Consider the following 24,947-nt stretch of genomic DNA (forward strand, 5'->3'; position numbering starts at 1 on the left):
GCATTATTGCCTGCGTAATATTCTTTAGGATAAAAATTACATATACCTATAATTTTCCCAAAAAATATCTTTCTATTCATATTTAATTAACATGTGGTAGTTCGTTTCGTTTTAATGTTGCTGACACTCTAATCTCGATAGAAAATCGACTCAATCAACCTAAAATCGTGGTTTTCCAAGTTTACACCAGTACCATTCAGAGCCACGGAAGATTCACATTCCTGTGATCTAGACTGCGTCTCGATCGCTCTGGAATCGGCTAACTGTCCTTGTTGCTAGGACTGTTTTGACGCTTTGAGCTCCACGAACTCTAGTAACGCGCATGCGCTATTTCTCGGATTCTGGTGTCATGGCGGCTTGTGACAGCAACAGAGAGGTGGATTACGCCTGGTAACAGCAAGCGGCGATCGCTAATCCCATACAACTGCGAAGGGGTACCCCGAAGTCATGCAGTCTGATAAGGTAACGGACAAAAGACTGGGTCTTGTGTTTGGGTACATTAAAAGTACGAGTTAAGTCGCGCATAATAACATATATTGACTCAATATATGGTATCCCAATAGAAGGAGATTTTCCTAAAGAATGATAGTTATGTTTGTTCGTTGAGTGGTGTTGAATTCGATTGTATTTTAAGAGTAAAGAATTGTTCAACTTTTTTAGCAAAAGACAAGGTTTCAGTGTTAATGTATCTGCCAATTGTGGTATCTCCTAGTAGCAGGTTTACCGATGGATTACTGTAATGTTTTGTTGCGTTTGAATGTTTAATATAATTATATGAGGCTGACACCCTACAAATAATAGCTAGTTGAGCGGTGTTGTTTGCATTGGGGTCCCACATGTCGTTTTCAAGTACTTGTTGCAATTTTTTTTTACAAAACTCTACCATAGCTGCAGAGTGAACCCATACTTTACAACGATGCAGGCAAAACCACAACCACAAACCCTAAAGTGCTACATACTAATAGCTAAAAAGCCACGATGGGCTGAACCCGTTACTCGGGACTTGCCGATGATACCGTTTTTATTTTGCTTGTCATATGTGATTTTATTGCCTATTCTAAATGCTAACATTTCAACAAATTATCCCTTAAAAGAGTCTTTTAAGGCTGCAGCCTAATTGGGAATAGGGCAGAGTAGGAGACCTGCCTGCTTTTGAGTGCTTGTACTATCATAATGAGGGTTGTTGTAGAGGTGGGAAGCCAAAAGACTAACAAGAACAGCTATGCCAGAGCCGAGTCAAGGGACTGGCTTGGCTCTAAGAATCCTTGCGCGAGTCGAGCCTTAAATATAATATTTCACAGGTAAATCATGCAACACACATCATATGAAAATATGATAATGCTTCTTCATAATACAAAACATTGTATTTCTTTAACATGCGGTGCGTTTCATTTTAGTACATCAGATTTTATCACTGCATTGAGAGCTATTTTGTTAAAGAAATTGTTTTTAAACATGAACGTAGAAACATTCCCGTCCCCTTCCCTCATGACAGTTCCTTTAGTGAACTGAGGAAAGTCAGTTGTCATGTCTGCCCTATATGTTGCCTATATTCTTGCTATAGATGGAGCAACATTATAATCTACTAAACATCCGGGTTTTGTTTTGCGCACATCTTGAATTCACGTATTTAAAGGTGCACTTATATGTGCTCATGAACGAAAAGGAGGCTCAGTGAAATAAAATATTTGGCTAGAATCACACAGTTTTGTCAAATGGGGTAGCCGGGATTGATCTCAGGATTTCTGCTTTCACATTATACAATTCAGACACTAGATGGGTATTTCATTCTCCATCCTTTTTACAACAAAAGGTAATGCTAAGCCTTTAATCCTTGGCATAGGAGGCTAGAGTGGGTGGCAAGAAGAAGCCACATGAAAGCTTGTTCATTTTGGTCTTAGAGGACTTCAAGTAGGTTTCGCCTATGTGATTCATAATTAGCTGTTTTTGGTTGTAGTTGTGCAATATAAATTGCAGAAAGTCTGTTAAAGTATTATGACTTGATTATGTACAAAAAGGCAATATATTGCGCTATTAGAGGTATAGAGCGGGTAAATAACATTTTGAAAAATAAAATAAAAGAGGAAAACAATAGAATTAATTGATGTATTAGCAATATTATGAGTTTTGAGGAGTTCCGACAACTTTTGGACCCGGTGCCACTGCACCTGCTGCATCATTCATATTGTGCCGCTATTGCCTGCACGATAACTCCATTTGTGACTGCCTGTTTAGTAGTAAAATATAGCAATATTTGGTGTTTAGAGGAGTTATGACAATGTTTGGACCCGGTACCACTGAACTTGCTGCACCATTAATATCCTGACCCTATTGCATGTAAGGTAACTGTGTCTGTGACTGCCTGTTTAGTAGTAAGATATTGCAATATTTGGTGTTTAGAGGGCTCCTAGAGCTTTTGGCCCTAGTGCCACTGCAACTGCAGCACCATTGAAATCATTGACCCTAGTGCCTGCTAGATAACTGCTCTTGTGACTGCCTGTTTAGTATTAACAATTGGCAATATTCTGCGTTTAGTAGGGTCCCCAGAGCTTTTGGCCTCGATGCCACAGCACCTTCTGTACCATTCAAATCAAGCCCTGTTTAACTGCAATATAACTACAATTGTGTCTCCCTATTTAATAGTAAAATATAGCAATATTTGGTGTTTTGTGGAGTTATGACAACTTTTGGCCCCAGTGCCACTGCACCATTCAAATCATGACCCTAGTGCCTGAAAGATAACTGCATGTGACTGTCTGTTTAGTTGTAAAATATAGCAATAATAGGTGTTTGGTGAGGTGAGTAGAGCTTTTAGCCCCGTGCCACAGCATCATTTAAATGAAGCCCCTTTTAACTGCAATGTAACTGCAATTGCGACTGCCTGTGTAGTAGTACTATATAGCAATATTATGTGTTTAGAGGAGTTCTGACAACTTTTGGGTCTGTTGCCACTGCATATTTCAAATCATGATCATGTTGTCTGCAAGCTAACTGCACTTGTGACTGCCTGTTGAGTTTTACCTTTTAGCAATAATCTGAGTTTAGTGGTGTCCCTAGATCTTTTGGCCTGGGTGCCACTGCGCCTGCTGCACTAATCAAATCAAGTACCTTTTACTGCAAGGAACTGCATTTGTGACTGCTTGTTTAGTAGTAAAATATAGCAATATAATGCGTTTAGAGGAGATCTGAAAACTTTTGGGCCCGGTTCTACTGCACCTGCTGCACCATTCAAATCATGACCCTGTTGTCTGCAAGGTAACTGCACTTGTGGCTGCCTGTTTAGTAGTAAACTATAGAATAGCTTTTGTATATTAACTTTATTTTTTACATGCAATGTTTATTACAACAATTAGAATTGGAGCATAATCACCGAATAGATTAAGATGAATAAATCAATCCGATAATGCCTAAAAAGTGTAAAGAAAGTTACTGAGACATGAATAGGAAATGCATGCCGCAAATGTTCTTAAGATAAAGCATCTGCTTTACATAGCCAAGTAAGAAAAAGCAAGCATTTCCGCATACTGTTAGAAGCTGTCTGCCTTTTCTGTGGGAAGAGATCTTATCTTGACAGTAAATGGGGATTAAACAGTGTGAACTGCTTCAGTAGTATCGTAAATGCATGCAGCCAAGGAAAGTTAACAAAAAAAAGTACCACACACAGGTGAATGAGCACAGTAATTCAGCAATGAGAACTGATAAGAGCCCCCATTAAGATATACTAAATACAAGACAATTCACAAGCACAGCGTAAGAGCTGTGCAGGCAAAACCCAAAAAACCCAAAGGGCGGGACTCACCAAGTTAGGCAGAATGGGTGTGACATCACCACATGTGACATCACCGCGTGTGACATCACAAGAAGTGAAATCATGGTCCAGCACAAGAAGTCAAATTATGGCACGTGTTATCGCATGTGGCATCACAAGAAGTGGCATTACAACCCATGACCTCACAGGAAGTGACATCAGATCTTACAACCCCACATATGTTCAGCAGGTCTATCATAAGTACATTTGAGCGCATTATAATATTAGAAAAATTAGATTTTGCTCTGGGATTGTGCCCATAAATTGACACAACTGCGACGCAAAATCTGGGCCTCAACGTATATATATATATATATATATATATATCTACGTACGTGAATTGATTTTTGGTTTGTTAGAGGATTACCGGCACGCTCCACCGGGGTGTACGCCACCCTTCCAGGGTCCCAATGTTCCAGGAGGAGCTTTTTGCTTGTTTGGAGAGAGAGAGAGAGATAATATATATATATATATATATATATATATATATATATATATATATATAAAATCTATTTACCATACCAAACTTCTGATGAAAGAAGGCGCTGACTCCGTGAGTTTAAATCCAAACGTTTTATTTCTTTGCTCAGTTTCTGATATATATATCCGAAAAAAATCCTCAAACCTCCACACCGCACGGCGTAGCGAAAGAAGGACACAGACCCCACGGCTTCAGGCAAGATGTTGCTTTTATTGGTAACTTTTCTGGCGACACATTTCGAGTACCCTGTACTCTTGATCACACCAAATATATATATATCCACCAAGCGCCACAAAGTAGCGCGAATGCACTCCTCCCAATTATCTCTGGGAGGAGTACATTCGCGCTACTTTGTGGCGCTTGGTGGAACTCGATGTATTACAGGGTATCTCCGACCCTGGTCTGCACCTCTGCTCAAAGAGTCCCAGCATTTTGGGGATTGGGAAAACATGTATGTGTATATATATATATATATATATATATATATATATATATATATATATATATATACACATATACACATATACACACTTATTTTTTTAAACCCTCCTAAAAATAAAATGGCATCAAGGAGAAACGTTACAGGGAATCTGTTCTTAAAAGGTTGCAATGTCTGTATTTTTTCAAATATCCTATGGGGTTAAGGCACCTCCTGCAGTGATCTTTGTGTGCCAGCTAAATCTCAGGGAATCATAATAATTGTAAAATAACCCTGGAGGATAACCTATTTGCGGAAGAGATCTGTTCTTCGCCTAGTCCTAGTTTTGAATCAAAGTAGCATAGATGATTAAATATGTCTCCTGCAAACCACATTACGTAACAAGCAGATGACAGATTTTGATTCTATGTAAATAGGTAAGTGGGTTACTGCTTTTAAGACCGAGATCCTTTTGTTACTTGCCGTTCATAGATTGTATTCCTTCTAATATAGCACAGCGAGGTATAAAGGACATGTGGCTCCTACACATTGTAACCCTCACTGTGTTATGTAACACATCCGTTATATTGATGTTCACACATATGATGGTCTGTCAATATATAATCTGTATGTGTGATGTAAAGCATTCTGACGCCCTGCATTTGGATGAATAGTGCAATAATAAAAGAAAATAGTGGTATTAATATTATTTGTGTAAATAATGGGGCGAGTAACTCATCTGACAATCCCTTAGTTTATGCATATCTCTTATATACAGGGACTGAACAATGTCAAAAGCGTTTCTATCTTAAGTACCTGTGAAGTGATAAGATGTGAGCCTTTGTTTCCCGTCCATTACATCTAGGTCTGATGCTCCCGATTGTTGCCAGCCAGGATACTAACAAGCATTTGCAATGCAATAGGTCTTGCAGTTGTTAGAGTTTGAGCTATTGGCATTGTAAGGATGACGAAGCGGCCATAAGGATGGAGGAGTGGCCATAAGGAGGGTGGAGCGGGTCTAAGGATGATGGAGTGCCCTAAGGGTGATGGAGTGGCCCTAAGGTTGATGGAGTGGCCCTAAGGATGGTGGAGTGGCCCTAAGGATGGTGGAGTGGCCCTAAGGATGGTGGAGTGGGCCCTAAGGATGGTGGAGTGGGCCCTAAGGATGGTGGAGTGGGCCCTAAGGATGGTGGAGTGGGCCCTAAGGATGGTGGAGTAGGCCCTAAGGATGGTGGAGTAGGCCCTAAGGATGGTGGAGTAGGCCCTAAGGATGGTGGAGTAGGCCCTAAGGATGGTGGAGTAGGCCCTAAGGATGGTGGAGTAGGCCCTAAGGATGGTGGAGTAGGCCCTAAGGATGGTGGAGTGGTTCTAAGGATGATGGAGTGGCACTCCCTGGATCTGCCTCCTAGTTCCTTTTGTAGTGTGCAGCTGTATCACACGGATGGGGAGTGCCACAGTCCTGACCTGAAATCAAGGACAGGAGGTGCCACCAGAACAGTAGCCCCAGAAGAGGACTGGCAGCTGTGCAGTTGCTTACCCCACAGCGGGTCCAAATGAGCTTGAGGACTCTCCCCAGAAGTGCAGCATAAAGCCTATGACACGCGGAGGATACATTTCCTTTGAGACATTCTAGTTTCCTGTCCCCTTTTACTTGCCTGAAACAATCCATCTCTGTCCCAGCACATACATGTTAAACGAGGAGCAGAACTGGCGACTGTGCTGTTCCTATACAATAGTGTATATTTCCACATGCACATGAGGACATATATTTTATTTCACCGTTGCTAACACTGGCAATATGTGCATAATAAATACTTAAAAACTGCAAATAGAATATGTGTATACGTGCAACCGGAAACTTTGAAATTCAAAGAAATGTTCAATATTGAGTACATTTGTACACATACCTTTCTTTGGTGAGATGACCAGCGGGCGGTTCTGTGACTGTGTTGCTTTCTCTCCCCGCTCAAAATTGGGCAGTGTGGTTTGAACTACCCCCAAGAACTTAATGAATCTGCCTCCCATGGCTGAGGGAGCTGGCCATGTGCAGGCTGCTGCAGCTGGGGAGAGTCAACTGAGACAGTGGGTTGGTGCAGGAGAAAGAATCGACATGAGACTGCTGCTGAGGCTGGAGCAACTGGTGTGTCTCTCTGAGTACTAGGATGGGAGGGCAGAACAAACTGCTTATTCAGCATGACACACACGTAAACGTAGAAGAAAACAAACTTGCACAGATACTTTTGTAGCATTACAGTGGTTGCCACACCCATTTTGAAAGAGGAACCATCCTTATTGAGAAGATCTATTTGCCAATAGGATTAGCATATCAATAAAAACATGGTCCACGCTGTAGTTAATGCACACAGTGAGTACGTCGTCACACTTTAGCAATATTATTAGCCAATACTACAGCGTGGTAGACGAGTCTTCCATTGTCAACTTCCACATCGTTACATTCTTTAAGGTGACCAAACTCCCTTCAGGAGCCAACAGGAATACGACAACCACTGTTTCTTAATTGCAGCACACACCTTTTGCCCAATTAAATTCTGTACTCAAGGTAATCAATATGTGGGCGAAGACAAAGCACCACTCTCAGGTGTGCTTTTTAAAGCTCCTTTTTATTTGATCACCCAAGGTCAGGTGACTGTTGCAATGTGAAGCCAGACATAAAAAGTAAATCTCTGAACCTCAGAAATTCAAAAACACATCTATTAATTTTGGTGCTATAAATATAGCTCGTCACAGTGCTAAACAAGGATCTTAACTTTTTCAGACTGCCTCATGGATTTACATCATGGTTTGCCATGAAATAACTCATTACCCAGAAGCAGTGCAGTGGTTTCATAACACTCTCAGTTTTATTTAAAATCCCATTGTGCCTTTGACTTCCATTGAAATCGTAATGACTACATGAGCTAGGTAGTGCACAGTGCATACTTGTCCTGTCGGAATATGTATCCTTTCTAGTAGAGAGCGTATTCATGCAACATTATATTCTTCCTCATTTAATATGGACTTTATTTGTTGTTTGTTCACTACGTACATGTTTAGTGGACTCTGTTAAATGTGTCATTGCATGGATACTAAACTGATGTATATTTGTGTCTCAATTTAATCATTAATGTATTATCACTAAACTCAATATATATTCTTTCCAATAGTTGGCAGTGTCTATACAGGAATGGGCACTGCTCAACCTTCATATGCTGAGCAGCGGGATGTATCATTTTCTTTTCTTGTGAAGAACAACAGGAATAGTTAGGAGGGAAAGCTGGCTGGAGCAACATATGTGATGCCTGCCTTACTTCAGAGGAACCTGCCCTGTGTCGTGGATAGTTGATTTTCGGCTGTAGAGCGAACCGTACTCACAAGCCCTGAACATGAGACAGGACATCGGAACAGGGAAAGCTGATGATGGGCTTCAAGAGCACAAGAACAGACCGGCTAGATGAGTTCACATGAAAAAGAGTCCTCTAATCATAGTACCTGAAGTGGCAGTCCCTTAGGACACCCTGAAGCCTTAGCAGCACAGTCAAAGGCCCATGCTGTGTGCTTGGCACACCTGCATTACTTCCAACCGTCCAAATGATTTTAGACCCCTTGCTTCCATCTTTGTTGCTCAACCATTGCTCAATCCCAATTCCAGTTGTGCTGTGCAATTTACTAGAAAACACATCATGAAAACAATCACAGATGCTTACCTTTAGCCTTGTGAACACACATGACTTCAAGTCTGCAAAATCTTGTAGGCCACCACAATCACCGGCAGACCCATGTCCTGCTAATATATGCATGAAAATCCTCATAAACACCCCTGCATCTATTCCAATCAGAGGTATCAACAACTCTTTGGATAAAGGTGTCTTCTCAAAAGAGCTCCCTTAAACAAAAAGGGCTTCAAACAAGGGCTCTTTCGAACCTTCGGCCAATAACCAACTATTTCTGTACAAAAGGATTGAAAGATCGATGTTAAAACAAATAGCTACATTCATAGAAGAACATAACCTTCTCTTAGATTACCAAAACTGATTCTGTTATGGCTGTGGCACAAAAGAAGCACAGACTTTCACAATTGGGTAAACTAAATTGTACCTTCCGCGATTAATGGGAAGGGTGCATTTTTCTGGACTTGCAGTGATAAATATTTCACAAGCAAATTGTCCTGCCACAGAAGGGATCAGTGAATTGACAAAAAGGATGTTGTGTTGAAATACGTTTGCAATAACTTTTCTTATGTGCTTTGGATTAAAATGTTTAAAAGCCGTTTTTTAGTTCTCAATGTACGCAACCTGCTTTTTAAAGATCACTGTAAGTAGCTTAGGAACAGTGTCAAATCTACAAACACATGTTCGTTATAACAACAGGATTGTGTAATATGTTTAAATTGCAAGGTTTGCTACCTCTTTTCGTATATTCGCTATGAGGATAGATCCGATCCCACTTCTGAAAATGCTTGTTCTGCCCGATTGCTGGAAGTGTTACCACCCCCCACCCTGAAATTTAGGTCTAGTTTCAACCCTGAAAGCCAGTATCTCCCAAATTTAGGGTTATTATATCTGTTTTGTAAACTCCTGTAGGTTTCACCTGGTTTCTATTACTGTATATATTTGGCAACCAGGCCACTTAAAAATGAGAGCCCCAGACTTGCTTAGCCTAATTATTAGGGCAGAAATATGTTGGCTTAGAGAGACGACTTGAGCCATTATTCTTAAAATACCATATTGCTTCGTTTTTTAGAATCAATCATTTTTATTTCGGGAAAAACTAAAGCATAATACACAGCTTCCTGCCTACATCTCGAGGCTTGCAGAGCGACGTTCAAAGTCATCATATGCACAACCCGGAACCCGGGCACCAGAGCTGCTGTCGCAACAAAGTCATGCAGTGATTTCCACTTTAAAAAACAGTGCAAGTACAGTAAAGAGAAAACAAAGAAAAAAACAGACAAACAAACACCCCAGCCCCCCCTTACCTCCCCCCCAGCCTCCTCCGCATCAGTTCTAACATACGATCTCGACCTTGAATACCAGGCTCAGCGTGCTTGCATGCGTACAGAGGCCTGCTCAACCGTCTGGGTGCAGAGTAGTATCCAGTAGTTCTAACGGTAGAAGTCTGAGAATCTGTAAGTACTTTGGACATGTCACTTCTCTCATATCTTTGGTAAGTAAATGTGAAAAGGGTGCACACAACTTCTGGAAGTCCTTGCCTTTCCCCTCCATGCTAAGTGATAGACGCTCCATCGCTAGGAGATGCCATAAGAGATGAATCCATGAAAGAGTATCTGGTATAGTGGGCGTACCCCATAGGGCTAGAATGACTTGACGAGCAGTCAACAGCGCCAGAGCAATTTGCCTACCTCGAGGAGAACGCAGCGGGAACACCCTTGGGTGGGAGAGCCCCAGCAGAGTGTATTCTTGGGTGCAGGGAAGCTCTATCTGGAATGCAGCATCTATGTCATCGAGGATTTGGGACCAATAACCCTCCAGTTTCGGGCAATGCCATAATAAATGGGCTAGTGTGCAAGTAGATCCGCATACCCTCTAGCAGAGATCCGTCTTGTTCCTGTCCCAACTATGAACTCTAGCAGGAGTATAGTACCAATATGTGATGACCTTAAAAGCAGATTCCTCCCCTGCAGTACTGTGTGCAGTGTGTTGTGCTCTGTTGGGTGATAGGGGCCTGCCCAACTCTGTTTTCCAACGCACCTGCGCTTTGGTACGCTGACCCGCTGGGGTCGCCATAAGCATGGATTATAGTTCAGAGATAAGTCTTTTATCATCCGCTTTGCACACTAGACACTTTTCAAAGGCCGTTAATGGTCTGGACATGTGGGAATAATTATCAGGGGACGTCACCCAATGTGAGACCTGCCTATATGCAAAAGCATCGTTAGCCGGAAGGTCATAGTCCTGTCGCAATTGTGCGAAGGGTATCAGCCCCTCCAAATCAGAGAGGGATTTGATTCGCTTGCACCCCTCTTCCCTCCATCTGTGAAACACCACCGACTTATGCCCTGGGGGAAATTCAGGGTTATCAACAATGGGAGTCATGGGTGATGGGAAAGACGTCCACCCTCTTTTCTTCGTCACTCAGTCCCAGACTCCAAGAGTAGGCGACGTAACCAGCGATGAATAAAGCCCAATGATCTGTGCTTACGGGGTAACCAAAGCTCCGTTCAGATATTCACATCAGCAACGGACTGGTCCATAAAGTTCCAGTGTTTGCTGGATGTCGGCCTGTTCCAATCCACAATGTAGCGAAGAAACGCTGCTTGGTAGTAGCTGCCTGTGCTCGGGAGACCCAGACCCACCTGCACCTTCGAGCGAATCATTTGTGAAAACGAGAGCCGCGGCTTCTTCCCTTCCCACACAAACCTATTGATTAGTTCCTGTAACTTCTTGAGCATGCCCGGTGGTGGAGTCAGCGGTAACAGCTGGAAGATATACAAGATGCGCTGGAGTATCGTCATCTTTACCACCGCCACCCTTCCAAACCATGCTAAGTGCAGTCGCGACCTGGCGTCCAGCGCCTTAGTCGTGTGGTCCAGCAGTAAGGCATAGTTAAAGGATACCGTTTTCTCAAAAGTCGTGGTCAGACGAATTCCCAGATGAGTAATGTCGGCGTGCATCCATCGGAAAGTGAAATCCCTCTGCAGGGCCTCCACTTCCCTTGTGGGGACAGTCAGGTTCAGAACCAGTGATTTCTCCAAATTAACTTTAAAACCCGAGATAGCCCCAATCTCTGTCATTTCATCTAATAATGTTGGGAAGGTCGTCCTGGGCTGAGTGAGCGAGAGAATAACATCGTTCGCATACAGATTAATCTTATGGACGTCCTCCCCAGATCGTAGCCCCCTGACCTCTTGATTGTCTCGTATCCACTGAGCGAAAGGCTCCATATAGAGCTCCAATAAAAGGGGGGACCGAGGGCAGCCTTGCCTTGTCCCACGTTCAATAGAGAAGAAGAAGTCAGATCTCACCCATTGACCCGTACGAACGCCCTGGGGGAGTGGTATATGCACCTGACCCACTGCAGGAACTTCTCTCCTACCCCAAACCTGCGCAGTACCGCAAATAAATAGTCCCACTTCACGCGGTCAAATGCTTTTTCAGCATCGATAGATATGAGGAAGGCTGGCCTCTGCGACCTATGCGAGCAATCTATAAGGTGTAACAGGTGCTTGGTATTATCTCCTCCCTGCCTGATCGGGATAAAACCCGACTGATCAGGATCAATGATGCCCTCCATAAGAGGGTTGAGGCGTGCCGCCAGGATCCCTGCAAAGAGTTTCACATCCACGTTAAGAAACGAAATAGGTCTATACGACCCGCATGCTTGTGCATCTTTACCTGGCTTTAGAATAACCGAGATGGCTGCTTCCGCCATAGACTGGGGTCACCGCGCCCGTATCAAGAAAATAATTTAATAGGCGGGTTAAAAAGGGAGCCAGCTCCACACAGAATGCCTTATAAAAGTAAGCGGTGAATCTGTCCGGCCCCGGTGACTTGGCTGGCTTCAGTTTAGAGATTGCAGAGATCACCTCCTCAATGCATATTGGTGTGTCAAGATCCTCTCTGGCCGTGGTGGGAGAGGTGAAATATCGCACGTATCGAGGTACGCCTGCGGGTCTACCGAAAGCGAATCTCTGCTGGAGTAGAGAAGGTGATAAAAATTGCGAAAGGCTTCCACAATCTGCTCATCCGCGGTCAGTTCTATCCCTTTGTCATCCCGGACCGACTGGATCACAGGGGTCTTCGTCTTAACCCGAAGCCTCTGCACCAGCATTTTACCACATCGATCACTGCTAAGGTAAAATTTGTGTTTCAACCTAAGGAGAGCATACTCCGCTCTATCTAGATCCAAGTGCTTCAGTACGTGCCTACTGTTCTCCAATTCCCTTCAGATCTGTGGTGCTCCGGTACGCTTCTGAATCATTTCCAGCTCACCAACTTCTATTTCTAACGCAGCACGCTTATTTCTACGAACAGCATTCTAGGCTGCTGCTATCGCAATAAACTCCCCTCTAGCGACAAGTTTCAATGCCTCCCAGACCGATGACAGAGACATCCCTCCTGTATCGTTTACCCCCAAGTAGTGTACTATTGTGTCACACATGTGCTTTACCACATCCCCGAAATGCAACAGGCTCTCTCTAAGCCGTCAGCTAGGGGGAAAGGCGCGCGTATGCTGCACAGGCAAGAGGACAGAAATAAGCATGTGATCGAACGGGGAGTGGGGGGCAATGTCAGAGGAGAGGAGGCTGGACATGAGTGATGTAGAAGCCAAGAAATGATCAATTTGCGCATACGTTTTATGAGCAGCTGAGTAGTATGTCAAGTCTCGGGCATTGGGATGTCACACAGCCCACTCTCAGCCAGCCACTCCCTTCACCCTGCCGACAGCGCTCCGGTCTGGTGCGTTCGCTGCCCCGATCTATCCCGGGTCGCATCCATCACCAGATTCAGGTCGCCACCCACCAGGACCGCAGCATCCGGTGAGTTAAGCACCGATGCCAGGGCTGACAAAATAAAGGGTTCCTGCTTCTCGTTCTGGGCATAAATTGACCTGATTGTAAGGTGAGTTCCTCCCCATAACACTCTAATGGCCAAGCGTCGTCCCTTAATCTCTGTCACTGTGGAGATGATCTTGCATGGACATCGAGCCCCAATCCAAATAGCCACCCCATTTTTCCTGGACGGGTTTGCAGACCATGCCTGTTGTGGGAATCGCCTGTCACGCATGCGCAGCACATCCTTGGAAAGCAAATGCGTCTCCTGGAGCAGGCAGATATCACTCTCAGCATTGTCAAGAAGGGAAAGCACCACAGCGCGCTTGACAGGGTTATTGAGGCTCACCACCTTAAGATCCCTGACCATCTCCCACCTGGTGAGGCGCCATGCTAACTAGAGCCGGGTTCGGCCCCAACCAAGAGGCAGCTTCACTACTCTGCTTCGTAAAATGACCCTCTCCCCTGGTACCTGAACTGATGCGGAGGTTCCAACCCACAGCCCCACCCATACCGTCCCCAAAATGTTCAAAACCATAACACTCAGATAGACAAAACAGTGGCAAACCAAATATGACCCAAGTCCGTCACATTGAATAACATGTGGGAGTTTGTGGTTGCAGTCCACCTCCCTCCTACTGGAGGATCGGGACGGAGACTTCTTATCCATGATGAATCAACATGACCCAAAACCGGTTTCTACGTTCCTTCCCTCCGACGCCCCTCCATGTGCCCACTCCCATGCTGCAGTTTACAACTTCATGGGGTAGCAGGGCGGTCCGTGGTTTGCGCCAGGGCGGAAAAGACTGCCTCTTTTTCTTTGAGCTGTGTGGCCTGGTAAGCTTTTGTGGCCACGGGGGCCCTGCCCACTCGCTGCCATCCCGAGGTACGACGCACCCGCTGCGACTTGGGCGTTCATCATCTACAGGCGCGGAGCGCTCCAGGCCCAAGACCTCCACTGCCTCTTCAAGTGATTTGAGTTGTAGCAGCTTGCCCTGGTGTTTAAAAATCAAACGAAAGGGGTGGCCCCAAGCATAGGGAACATTGTGCTCTTGTAGGTGTGTGGTCACAGGTTTGAACGCCCTCCTTTTGACGAGGGTAGAAGCTGCCAGGTCCTGATATAGAGCCGGTTGGCAGCCATGGAAGTGGATAGGCTGGGCATTGCGAGCTTTCCTCAGTATCCGCTCCTTCACCTGAAAGTCATGGACACACTCTAGAATGTCCAGAAGTGGAGCCTTATTGCGTCGCGGGAGGCCCACCCGGTGGACCCTGTCCATCTGAATGTCCGCGGTCTCATCTTCTCCGAGGAGTTGCTGGAGGAGCTCATTGGCAAACGATCGCAGGTCCTCTTCCTCCACCTTCCATGGGACCGCTCTGATGCAAACATTGTTTCACTGCAAGCGATTTTCTAGATCCTTAGTGTGGGCCTGAAGATCAAGGTTTTGCTCGCTGAGGCGTAGCACTTCTTGCTGTAAGTAATGGAGCTCTTCGTCTGTCGACAGGTCGTGCTCTTCTAAGGTCGCCACCCGCTCTCCAATTTCGTCCACGTCGCGGCGCACCTCCTTCAAGTCTGATGCCAGCTGGGCCCGCAACTCTTGTATATCCTCTTTAATTGCCGTAAAGAGCTCCACCATAAAGGCCTTAGTAGCCGGGGCATCTACTCCTTCCACTGGGCCGCCCTCCCTGTCTCCCCGCACCGCAGCCTGACCAGACTGCTTCATGAGGAGGTCCTTCAAGGATTTCTCCTTGCGTGCTCTCGCTGCAGCCATGACTCTCGAGGACTGGCACACCTCCCTCAGGTCCCAGCCGCCGCACCCCCGTCTCCGCTCAAGCAGCTTCCGGATACCTCTCCACACCAGGAGCCACCGTCCACCGGTTTGCGGACCGCTAATATACCTCGCAGGGCACACGGATCACCAGATCTGCTCCTCCCCTCAGGCAACACCTCCTCACTCCCCCTCCCGCAAACTCAGGGCCAGGGATCTCTCTGCCAACTCCTGCACCTCCAGGAGGCTCCCTCCACCAGCCGCAGGATCCCGGTCCACAGAACTCAGGGCAAGATGGGCTTAGAAGTGATCCACCAGGAGGCCCCTGTTCCGCCTCAACTGAGATGGGGGTGCCAGGGTAGGGCCAGCAGCTCCCAGCTCCCTCCGGACTCCACAAGCCAGGCCAGCAACAACAGCCTCCCCTCGCGAGCCCCACCAAGGCGCAGTCACAGCAGGAATAAGTCACTCAGAATTCAGCCAGTGGGAGCAGCGCCTGCACCACGGGCCTAGGTAGCCATGCACTAGCTGCATTCTGGCAAAGACTTCGCAAGTCTCGCTGTCGCTGGGCGATCTCCCATCCTCCGCACCCCCACTCCAGTATGTTGAGCTTCTCTGCCTCAGGCATCATAGCAGGTCAGGTCTAACGGCCCCACAGCAACTACCGCTGGACGGTCTCCTCCGCCCGAAGTTCTGCACCTCGTCGTGCACAGACGAGACCACCTCCAGACAGGCCCTCCAGCGCTGAGGCAGGAGCAGCATTAGGGGGTAGCCCACCGGAAGACAGAAGGAGGAAGGCTGGAAAGTGACAGTCCCGGCAGTTCCGGTGGGCGCCGCAACAGCGACCCCACCGATCGGCAGATGGCACGGGAGGTGTGGTATATGTCAATGCTTATTCTCGGCGGTGCCTGCAATTGTTCAGTAGATTTTATTTAAAAACTAGTATCTACTTCGTCCAAGTCCATCAGGAGGTTGAGTCCGAGAGTGTGGAGTGGTTGCCGATGATGAAGCATGACACAAACTGTGTGGGAGGCTTCCTCTTCCTTAAGAATGGTCTTCCCACATATCCCAACAGTAGTTCTATGACGTCCCGCATGGGACTGTGAGTTGTACTCTAAATAGGGAAACAGTTAATCTCTCTTCTATTGGAGCTATTTTACCCACTTGTGATTTATTGTCTGTCTAGGATGGGCATACGGTGGCCTGACCGCTACACACCTGTATTAATAGTGATCAATATCTCTCCACTTATTGAGCCGCTCACTATGAAGGCCTTGGTGATTAATTCACTTGCTGGATAAATCTGTGTGCCACAGGTTTCGTTGATAAAACATGCCGCTCATAGATTTGTATTTTAGTTAGACTGCTCAGTGGATTACTGCTTTTACTGCAAAAATTATTGTATTACCCTCAGGTCACAATTTATAGTTATTGTAATTTGCTCATCGAGTTATGAACAGCATCAGGATCTGCACACAAACTGCAAGTCATAGGTGTAAAATTGTACCTTTGCTAAAAAGAGTTATATACTATGATATATATCTGACCATGCTGCCCGTTCGCTCTCTTCAGTCTGCTGTCAAAGTCACCTTGGACTAGCCAGCTGTTGACTCAGTGCTGACTGGATCTTATGGCGCTAGTAACTCGGCTCTGAACCTCTATGGGAGCTTTAGAGCTGCTGCACTTGGGCACAGTTGATGACGGCCTCAGTCTCTGATTGTCAGTCAATATGCTTCACTGCCAGTACCCACAGTCGCAGACAGGCGGGTAAGTTGAGCTGCACATTTTAAATCAGTGCAGGGCTCGCATGATGGGCCATACAGAAGTGTCTCCAGGCCAGATGCCCTGAACAGACATGGAGGTGAGCAGTTCTTTCTAGACTTTACCCTGACAGCAATATGGAGCTGAGTGGCAGGGAGTGAGGTGGGTGGATGGGGGAAGGGCAGCAGGACAAAGCAAACATCCTGCCTGGGTCCCAGACCATTTGAAAGTGGCACAGAGGTGGCGCATTTATGAGAAAATGTACAGGTATGGCAAGGAAAACCAAAGATGTTGCCCACCTCCCAAGATGCCAATCACTACGTGAATTTAATCACAGTGGGAATGTGCCTCGTCTCAAAACAACAAAAGGCAAGGTGTGCCCACGGATCTACGTGTGAGGGCACTGCCGGCTCCTGATTGGATTTTTATAATCCCACGTGCTGGCTCCAGGACCACATGGTAAAATTGCTGAAGCAAGAAGCATGTCCCGGCTGAAGCACAGTACGGCCGTGGCACCAAAGTAAACTACAATAGTGCTGTTGTCGCTGGCCTCTGAATAATTAATATTATTAGGCCACAGTGTATATTAGACAGCGTCCACGGGCAGTAAAGAGCAGCACAGGGGGCTATCTTTAAATAAATGTAGCTCCATGTTGTTGAGCACCTTGCACAGTGTTGTCTCCCAGAGCGCTATAATTGCGCGATTGTTGGAAATGGGCGTTCCTGCAGGGTCACCCCCCTCCCCTCCCCCAAGTGTTTTGCCTTCGTCCCCCCATTTTTGCTGAATTTGTTTTTGTCAGCTTTATCACTCCGCAGTTTATCACTGCTAACCAGTGCTAAAGTGCTTGTGCTCTCTCTCTAAAACATGGTATAAATGGTATTTAAAAAAAAAAAAAATCTCTTTATTCACATGTTGCAAATAATATGGTACACACAAAAGGTTAAAATATAACCATCAGGGTAATGCCCGGAGTCAGAACAAAGAAACAATCAAACAAACAGATCTGCGGCATAGTAGTATTTCGTCTCCTTGGGGGAAGGTGGGTGTTGGGCAGTCGTGCATGCAGCTATGCAGTGCTAGCCACAAATGCTTATTTTGTAGGGCTGGTGGATCCAATCAGGATCTTGCCATGCTAGCCTTTATCCAATTCTTTAGCTCTGAGCAGACTCTTAAAGGAGCTTCCATTGTTGCTGTCTTTTTAAATTAGCTTGTGATTACAGTCCTTATTTTGTTGGCTAAAGGCGGCATACGGTTACTCCGCAGGTTGATGTGCAGCAAATTACGACATGCCAGCTTTAGCATTGCCTTCCCACCATCAAATGGATTAGTTCTTTATGTTTTTGTTTAAATCTACTTGTTAGGCACTAGTACTTTAGGTTCAAGTATATTTATTGGTAATCGGGATTGGAGTATACACTCCAAAGTTCACAAACTCATTTCATTAAAGTGAAGTGGACTTGCCATAATAACTGTGGTTTAACATTTCCCAGAGCAGTTAATCACAGAAACAGCAAACATTTGCAATGCAATAGGTCTCGCAGCATTAAAGTTTGAGTTATTGGCATTGTATATGACAATGTGTTGCATTAAATTTTTAGCAAAGTCTGTATTGGTGTATAAAGATGATTTGCAAGATGATAGCTGTTGCAAAATATTAAGCAATGTTGGCAATAATATTATATTATAATAATATTGTAAGTTACTGTTGTACTTATAAGCATTTTGGTAGCGCATAGTGATGTTGTGGTGCCCCTGAGTGATGCTGTAGTGATAGGATAGATAGCGAGGGCGATAGATAGATAGAGGGAGGCCGAGAGAGAGATAGAGGGAGGGCGAGATAGAGGGTTACTACAGTTGCCACCCAGGCAATGCTACACGTCACCCTCTCTCTAACATACAAACCACTGTTCAATACAAAACGCTGATACACAAAAGAACGTTGTTGTAGTAGTAAAGGTGATAGTGGGTGTGATTGGATGTGGTGGAATGTGTGGTAGTAATGGCAATGATAGCAGATAGTATAGTGAGGCACTACATTGTCAAGATGTCTAAGTTATAAAGTAGCACTGCAGCATCTTTTCATAGTGATTTCCAGGTAAGGCCGATGGCAGGCAGCCTGCATACAAAATCAGTTGACCAGTGTGCGTATCAGAAGAGCTGCCAGGCTTTGGAAAAAACCATAAATGTTTAATTTTTTTGAAGGAGCTACACAAACAGGTCACTGGAACTGGTGCACGCAGACGAGGTAGAACAGAAGTCAAGACCACTAAGAGCAGCAGTAAAACACCCACAAGAAGGCAGAGCAGAAGTCTAAATACCATGAGCCATTGTAACAAAGGGTGGCTTATAAGAGAGTAACTTCTCTGAAATCCACCGTATGTATATTTAAGAAATGTTTTTTTTTTTTTTTAAACAAAGTCCATCTCTACCCAGAACTTAATTATAAATTATTTTTTTTAAAGAAACAAGATACCCTGAATACGAACGATATGGGGGCAGATCAAAATGAAAAAGGTAACATTAAGACGGAGTTACACACCCAGACAGGAAACCGATGAGGCAAAAACAAATGCCAAGTATCACATAGTCCAACAGTTTTTACAAGGCTATATGTATGACAAAATGTGAAGTCTTACACAAAACCTACAGTCAAGTGTTTCCACCCAAAAAAAAAAATCTATAAAACACTTCATAGTCATAACAGACAAAATCCTTTACTCGGGCTAGGTGGGAGGTCACACGAAGCAAACTCTCCAACCACTGCTGTAGGGCTAACTCGCACATAATGTACACACATCTAAGGTAAGATAACACAAACCCTCTGGAGGATCTCTGTTACAGAAACATACAAATCACGCTCTTCTATCTTCCTCAAAGAGCTCAATAAAACCAATACTGGATGGAATGGGGGACTGTCTGTGCAGCAACGGTGGCACACATGACCTTTGTGGGGGGTAGAGAAAATGAAATGCACAGAAGTACCCCAATCTGGAGGGGACGGGACAGCATGGAGGGCATAGGAGAAGGGATGTGGGAGAAAAACATCAGGCTGGAGATATAATCAACACGAAGAATGCGGGCAATAATGCTATTAGTAAAGTGGCACACGGGGAAGCACAAGTCAACACATGCAGTCACATAGTGCTGAAAGAAAACTAAAATAGTTCCCCGAATATGTACTATGAAAGGATACAAATCGACCACTCAAAAGTATTGTTAATAAAAGCTACGCTCCGGGGAGGGAAAGCTATAGTTAAAAAAAAAAAAAACTAGCAAAATAGTGACAAGAAAAATCAACCGATGGGCAGGCTCTTAAATCCACTTTAAGATTTTGGTACAGCACACAAGCAGTCTTTCCACAATAGAGGTTTGTAGGGGAAATCTAATAATGTAAAGTGGTTGGTTTTAAAGCCCTGCATTAAGGCACATAAACTTCTGGAATTACAGCATTAGATGCAAACGTCCTGGCTACCCACACAAAATTGCAGCGCCTATTAAAATGTTTGAAACATCAATCTCTACAGTAAATGTTTAGGCGTCCATTAACTACGCTATGAGTTAACATTGCTCACTTGAAAAGAAAGCTGTAGCAACAGAGACAAGCTGAGAGGGTCAGACAGTGAGCCACATAAGGACAGGTGGACCATGCAGTGCACTTATAATAGGAAAGGACGTAATAATGAAAGAAACCGATCAGAAGGCAAGTAAGTATGTCTTAGTCACTGGAAGATAGTGTGGAGAGTAAGCATACTGGGACGACGAGGGCACGACGTCCTACCCTAGAAACTTAGCTAAACACACCGAGTCCCTAGATACAGTTAACAAATGTTGTAAAACTACCACTTCACATAGCACCGAAGTCCTCAAAACAAATTGCAGGGGAAAATATAGCCACGCTGTCCGCAGTAAGACCACCATTATGCATCCATGTCAAGGCCACGCACCATGCGCAGTACTCCAGCACAAAAAAAAAAAGCTGCGTACCACTCCCGAAATGGAGATTCCCCACACACTAGCTGCCCGGGCGGGAAAGGCTGCCCCTAAAAATGTCATTAACGTTCCTGGGCCACCAAGCGCACGACCCTTCTTCTGCGAACCCAGGAGACTATCTGGGAAGCAGCGCAGCTTTCAATTACCGTAGGTAGTGCCATGTCCAGCCGCCCGTACTGTCGGCGGCACACCCGACACCCCTGGGCAGCATGGAACGGACACTTTCCCCCATGGCAGAGAAAAGTGCCGGCAGCAGCACCTCATCCTCGCCTTGCCTGTCAGCCTCAGAGACTCTGAGGGCGGTGTGAAGCCCCAGTCTGTGTCGGACTGCAGCGCAGGGTAATCTGGCTCCGACTTCCGGTTTGGCCGGCAATGCTTCCGGGTCGCCGCAGGCAGCGCGGCGGCCCGCCCTGCACGGGGAAGGGAGGCAGCTTTCGAGGAGGACAGCACCTGGCCGCGAGCGCGTTCTCGTGCGCGTGACCTTAACAAATCGCCGCGCGCGGCCAGTGCTGTCCTCCTGGAAAGCTGCCACGCTAACTATAGGTCTTTGGCGAGAGCGAGCTTCGCTCGCTTCTAGCCGAGACCTAAAAACTGTGACTCATTAGAGCCCAGTGAAAGAAGCGGAAGCCGAAAGACAGCATACATAAGAGACCCCCTCCTCCCTGGGCAGGTAATCCCAAACTCCATTCAGAATGGAAACTCTTTTCTGTCCCCCTCCCAAACTATTACAAAGGCCCCGTAGTCTTCCCTACTATAATGCATTCATCTAGTGTCTGGAATTAGAACACCAAGAAAGGCCTTAGCGGCTGTAGTTTAGGAGGATAAAATTAAGTTCCCTCCAGTTCAGCACTCCTATAGGGAAGCTCACTGAAGCTGTAATTCCTGCTAGCACTATTGTTTGCTTAAGCGCTAAGAGAACTTAACCCTCCCAGAATTACCGAATTTCCTCTCTATAGTTTCCTGCAGGGTGAGCTCTGTCAAGTCCAAGGGACTCACAATCATCGTCTTGGGAAATAAACAAGAGTACCCCCCTGTAGTGTAGTTCCGATAGTACCCTTTCATGCAGGACCTACGCTGTCTACGGATAACATATACTGTGGGCTTGGTGGCAAACTGAGTCGGTACACGCCCACCGAATATGTCTGCCTACGTTTTCGCATTAGCTAGCTCGCAGTGCGCCTAGAATCTCCTGTTATCAGAGAGATTCGTCTTTGCAACTTCAGAACATAATAACCTCAGACTCGTGGAAACCATATACTATGTTTTATCCAGTCACTCGTGCTTGCTTGTTTTGCTCTCAGAGAGATTCACAGAAAAAACAGTTGAGCGTGTTTACAATAAGAATTTATTATATCGTTGTTCTTCTCATGTAAAATAAGTGCGCTGCTATAACTGTAACACAGTAGCAGAGATATAGAACCAGCAGTACAGTGAATAAGAAGAAATAGTATTGTTCTACCATTTTGCAATAGTCATGAACACATACATGAATATGAAATGCATTTATAAAATAAAGTGCGTACTCCTAAGATGCCTGTCTAGATGTACCTAGCATGTGGGTAGGTTCCAAAGAGCCTAAGTCTAAGACCCAAGTCTAAGTGCCAAGGATCCCACTAGGATTTAGTCGAACCCCCATACCTGAATAGTGAGAGTGTGGGACCTCACCCTGGACTTGAGTTGGACACCCCGCAAGGGATCGTCAGACCACTGTCCGCTGGAGCGATGGCATGCCGGAGCTGCAGCGTCTCTGGTCAGTGTGTCGCCCTTGAAGTCTTGGTTCCCTCCTGCGTACTGATACTAAGAGGTGCTGTATTTATACAGTCTATGTGTGTATGTTCCCCATTGTTCAGTATGAGGATGACGTTGGGGATTAAACCTTGTGTGTCGATGGGAGAGCTGAAGTGGACCTCCTGCAGAGTGTACTCGTAAATTATTCATATTTGCTAAGGATGACGTCTTAGCAATATCGATTGCTAAAAACCCACCCTCGGCATTGAACTAGGTGAAAGGTTTAGTCCATTAAAGGCCACAATCCTTATAAGGCGTTATGTTCATTTAAGACAGTCTGTCCTTATTTGGAGTTATGTTCTTATAAAGCTCGTTCATTTGAAATGACGGGGAGATGATGTAGGGCGAGTGTACGATGTTCCATAGACCTTTATTAGGGTACCGATATGAAATATAACACCTCAAACCAAGGGTACAGGTTTATTTAAACCAAATCACAAAAGCTATTCTGACATTTCACTAGCTCTCCATGACTCACAATTGATAGCATGTAGAGACATTCAGTGCCTATAGATTGTGTACACAAGTTGTTCTGTCAACTTGTTTTGGTGGAATATATGAATTCTACCTATTCTATTAATTGTATTTTTTTAGTAAGTTGGCTATGATTTTAATAGTCAACATGCACTTATTTGCACTTTAGGTTTAGTATGCACTTTATTTATTTATTTTATTTATTTATGGGCTTATAACGCGCCGGCATCACACCCAAAGGTGAATCTCCGCGCGGAGCTGTGAGGTAAACAGGTCGAGCAAGCTCCACCTAGAACAGTACTGTCTTTAGGCATTTCCTGAAAACTGAGTGACTCGAGCATTCTCTAAGGGAGAGGGGGAGGTTGTTCCATAGACGTGGGCCCATGATGGAGAGGGCGCGGCCTCCCTGTCTGGTCTTGTAATGTCTGGGAACCTGAAGTAACAGTTGGTTACTGGACCTAAGATTGCGGGGTGGACGGTGGTACACAAATTTATCTGCCAGGTAGTGGGGTCCCAGATTGTGAAGACTCTTGTGTATCACACAGCAGATCTTGAATTCCACCCGTTTCCGGATGGGAAGCCAGTGAAGGGCCCTGAGGAGGGGGAGTCCGATATTAGGAAACATAATTTTGCACTATGCACTTTAACATTTCAACAGACAACAGTAATTTTTAATGTTCAACGCATTGAATTTTCAAATACTATTAGGGCACTTGCCCTGTATTGCTGATATGTATTATAAGCATATTAAGTGAAATGATTGGGAATTTTCCTATATGGTGACAACTTGACATATATATGATTACCCTGTAGGAAAAGTTTTTTGTCAATGGATATTGCAATTAAATATGGGACTCTCGTCAACTATTGGTTAAAATCAAAAGTCTGTTGTTTAGCTCCATGAACCAGCAGGGCGGAGATAATTTCTGTGCAAATGTACTTAAAGTCACCATTGGTCTCAACATGTCATGTGATCAAGACCGGGGTAACCCGGTCGAAACGCGTCATGTTGCAGTTTGGGAAATAAAGCACTCAAGAAATACTTACTGCGTGGTGGTCCATTCCTGCGTGGATGCTGGAGAATTTGCATGCAGTCTAGTCTGTGAGTTATTATATATATATATATATATATATTATCAGCCAACCTCAGGCATTTGAAAAATGTAGAGACCCTAAGGATGTATTTATATGTATGTAAAATATATATATATATATGTATCATACATATAAATACATCCTTAGAGTTTCTACATTTTTCAAATGCCTGAGGTTGGCTGACTTCCCTGGATGCCAGTTGACAGCCGGCCCAAATATTGCAGACAGCCCTTATGAAAGATGACCCAATATGTGAGTTCCACTTTTCTGCTGTGCAAAAAATCTTATTTGGTTTGATTTAGTAAACTAAACGTTTGTTGCATGCATAATAAGAATCCAGCCCTCATAGAGGGTACACATGACCCCTGACTTGCCTCTTAGTTCTCTAATAGCATTGCCATCAGGGCAAGGCCTGGAATGTTTCTCAGTTCATGTTTAAAAAACTCACTTTTAATAAATATATTACTAAAGCATAAACAATAATCAGTGGAAATTGGGTTCCAACAAACATATTTAGCATTTGTTCTCATTTGTTTTCTTCCAATTAAATTATTTTTTCATCACATAATTACAAAACAAGGGTTTTTCGTAGGTACTAAAATGTATTTTTAAATGGTTGTCCAGTTCATTATTTATATGTGTTGGAATAAAACATCTCCAAAAGAACAAAGTTTCCCAGATAGACCAGAAAGGACTGGGTAATATCAATAAAGAAAAAAAGGGGATTCCTTTCTGTGTTGCTCAATTAAATACTGATCAGTCAGCCCACATTCAAGTAATGACTTTCTAACCCTTATCATGACACAGTTGAGTATTAGTTCAAAACACGTGATTTTCTATTTCTCTCAAGATTTTATTC

General features: G+C 44.7%; 1 protein-coding gene across 2 annotated transcripts in view; it reads left to right on the plus strand.

Annotated features, from left to right (window-relative positions):
- Positions 1-312: 312 nt before the first annotated feature.
- DYNC2I1 (dynein 2 intermediate chain 1) overlaps positions 313-24,947 on the plus strand; it is a 519,500-nt gene continuing 494,865 nt past the window's right edge. The window contains exon 1 of one of the 2 annotated variants that reach the window (XM_078663277.1): positions 313-462. In XM_078663277.1, the coding sequence (XP_078519403.1) occupies positions 448-462 (15 nt within the window). In that variant the 5' untranslated portion in view covers positions 313-447. The remainder of the gene's footprint in view (positions 463-24,947) is intronic. The other variant, XM_078663278.1, reaches the window with a different exon arrangement.

The sequence above is a fragment of the Lissotriton helveticus genome, chromosome 10 (assembly GCF_964261635.1).
Source record: "Lissotriton helveticus chromosome 10, aLisHel1.1, whole genome shotgun sequence".
Lineage (NCBI taxonomy): Eukaryota > Metazoa > Chordata > Amphibia > Caudata > Salamandridae > Lissotriton > Lissotriton helveticus.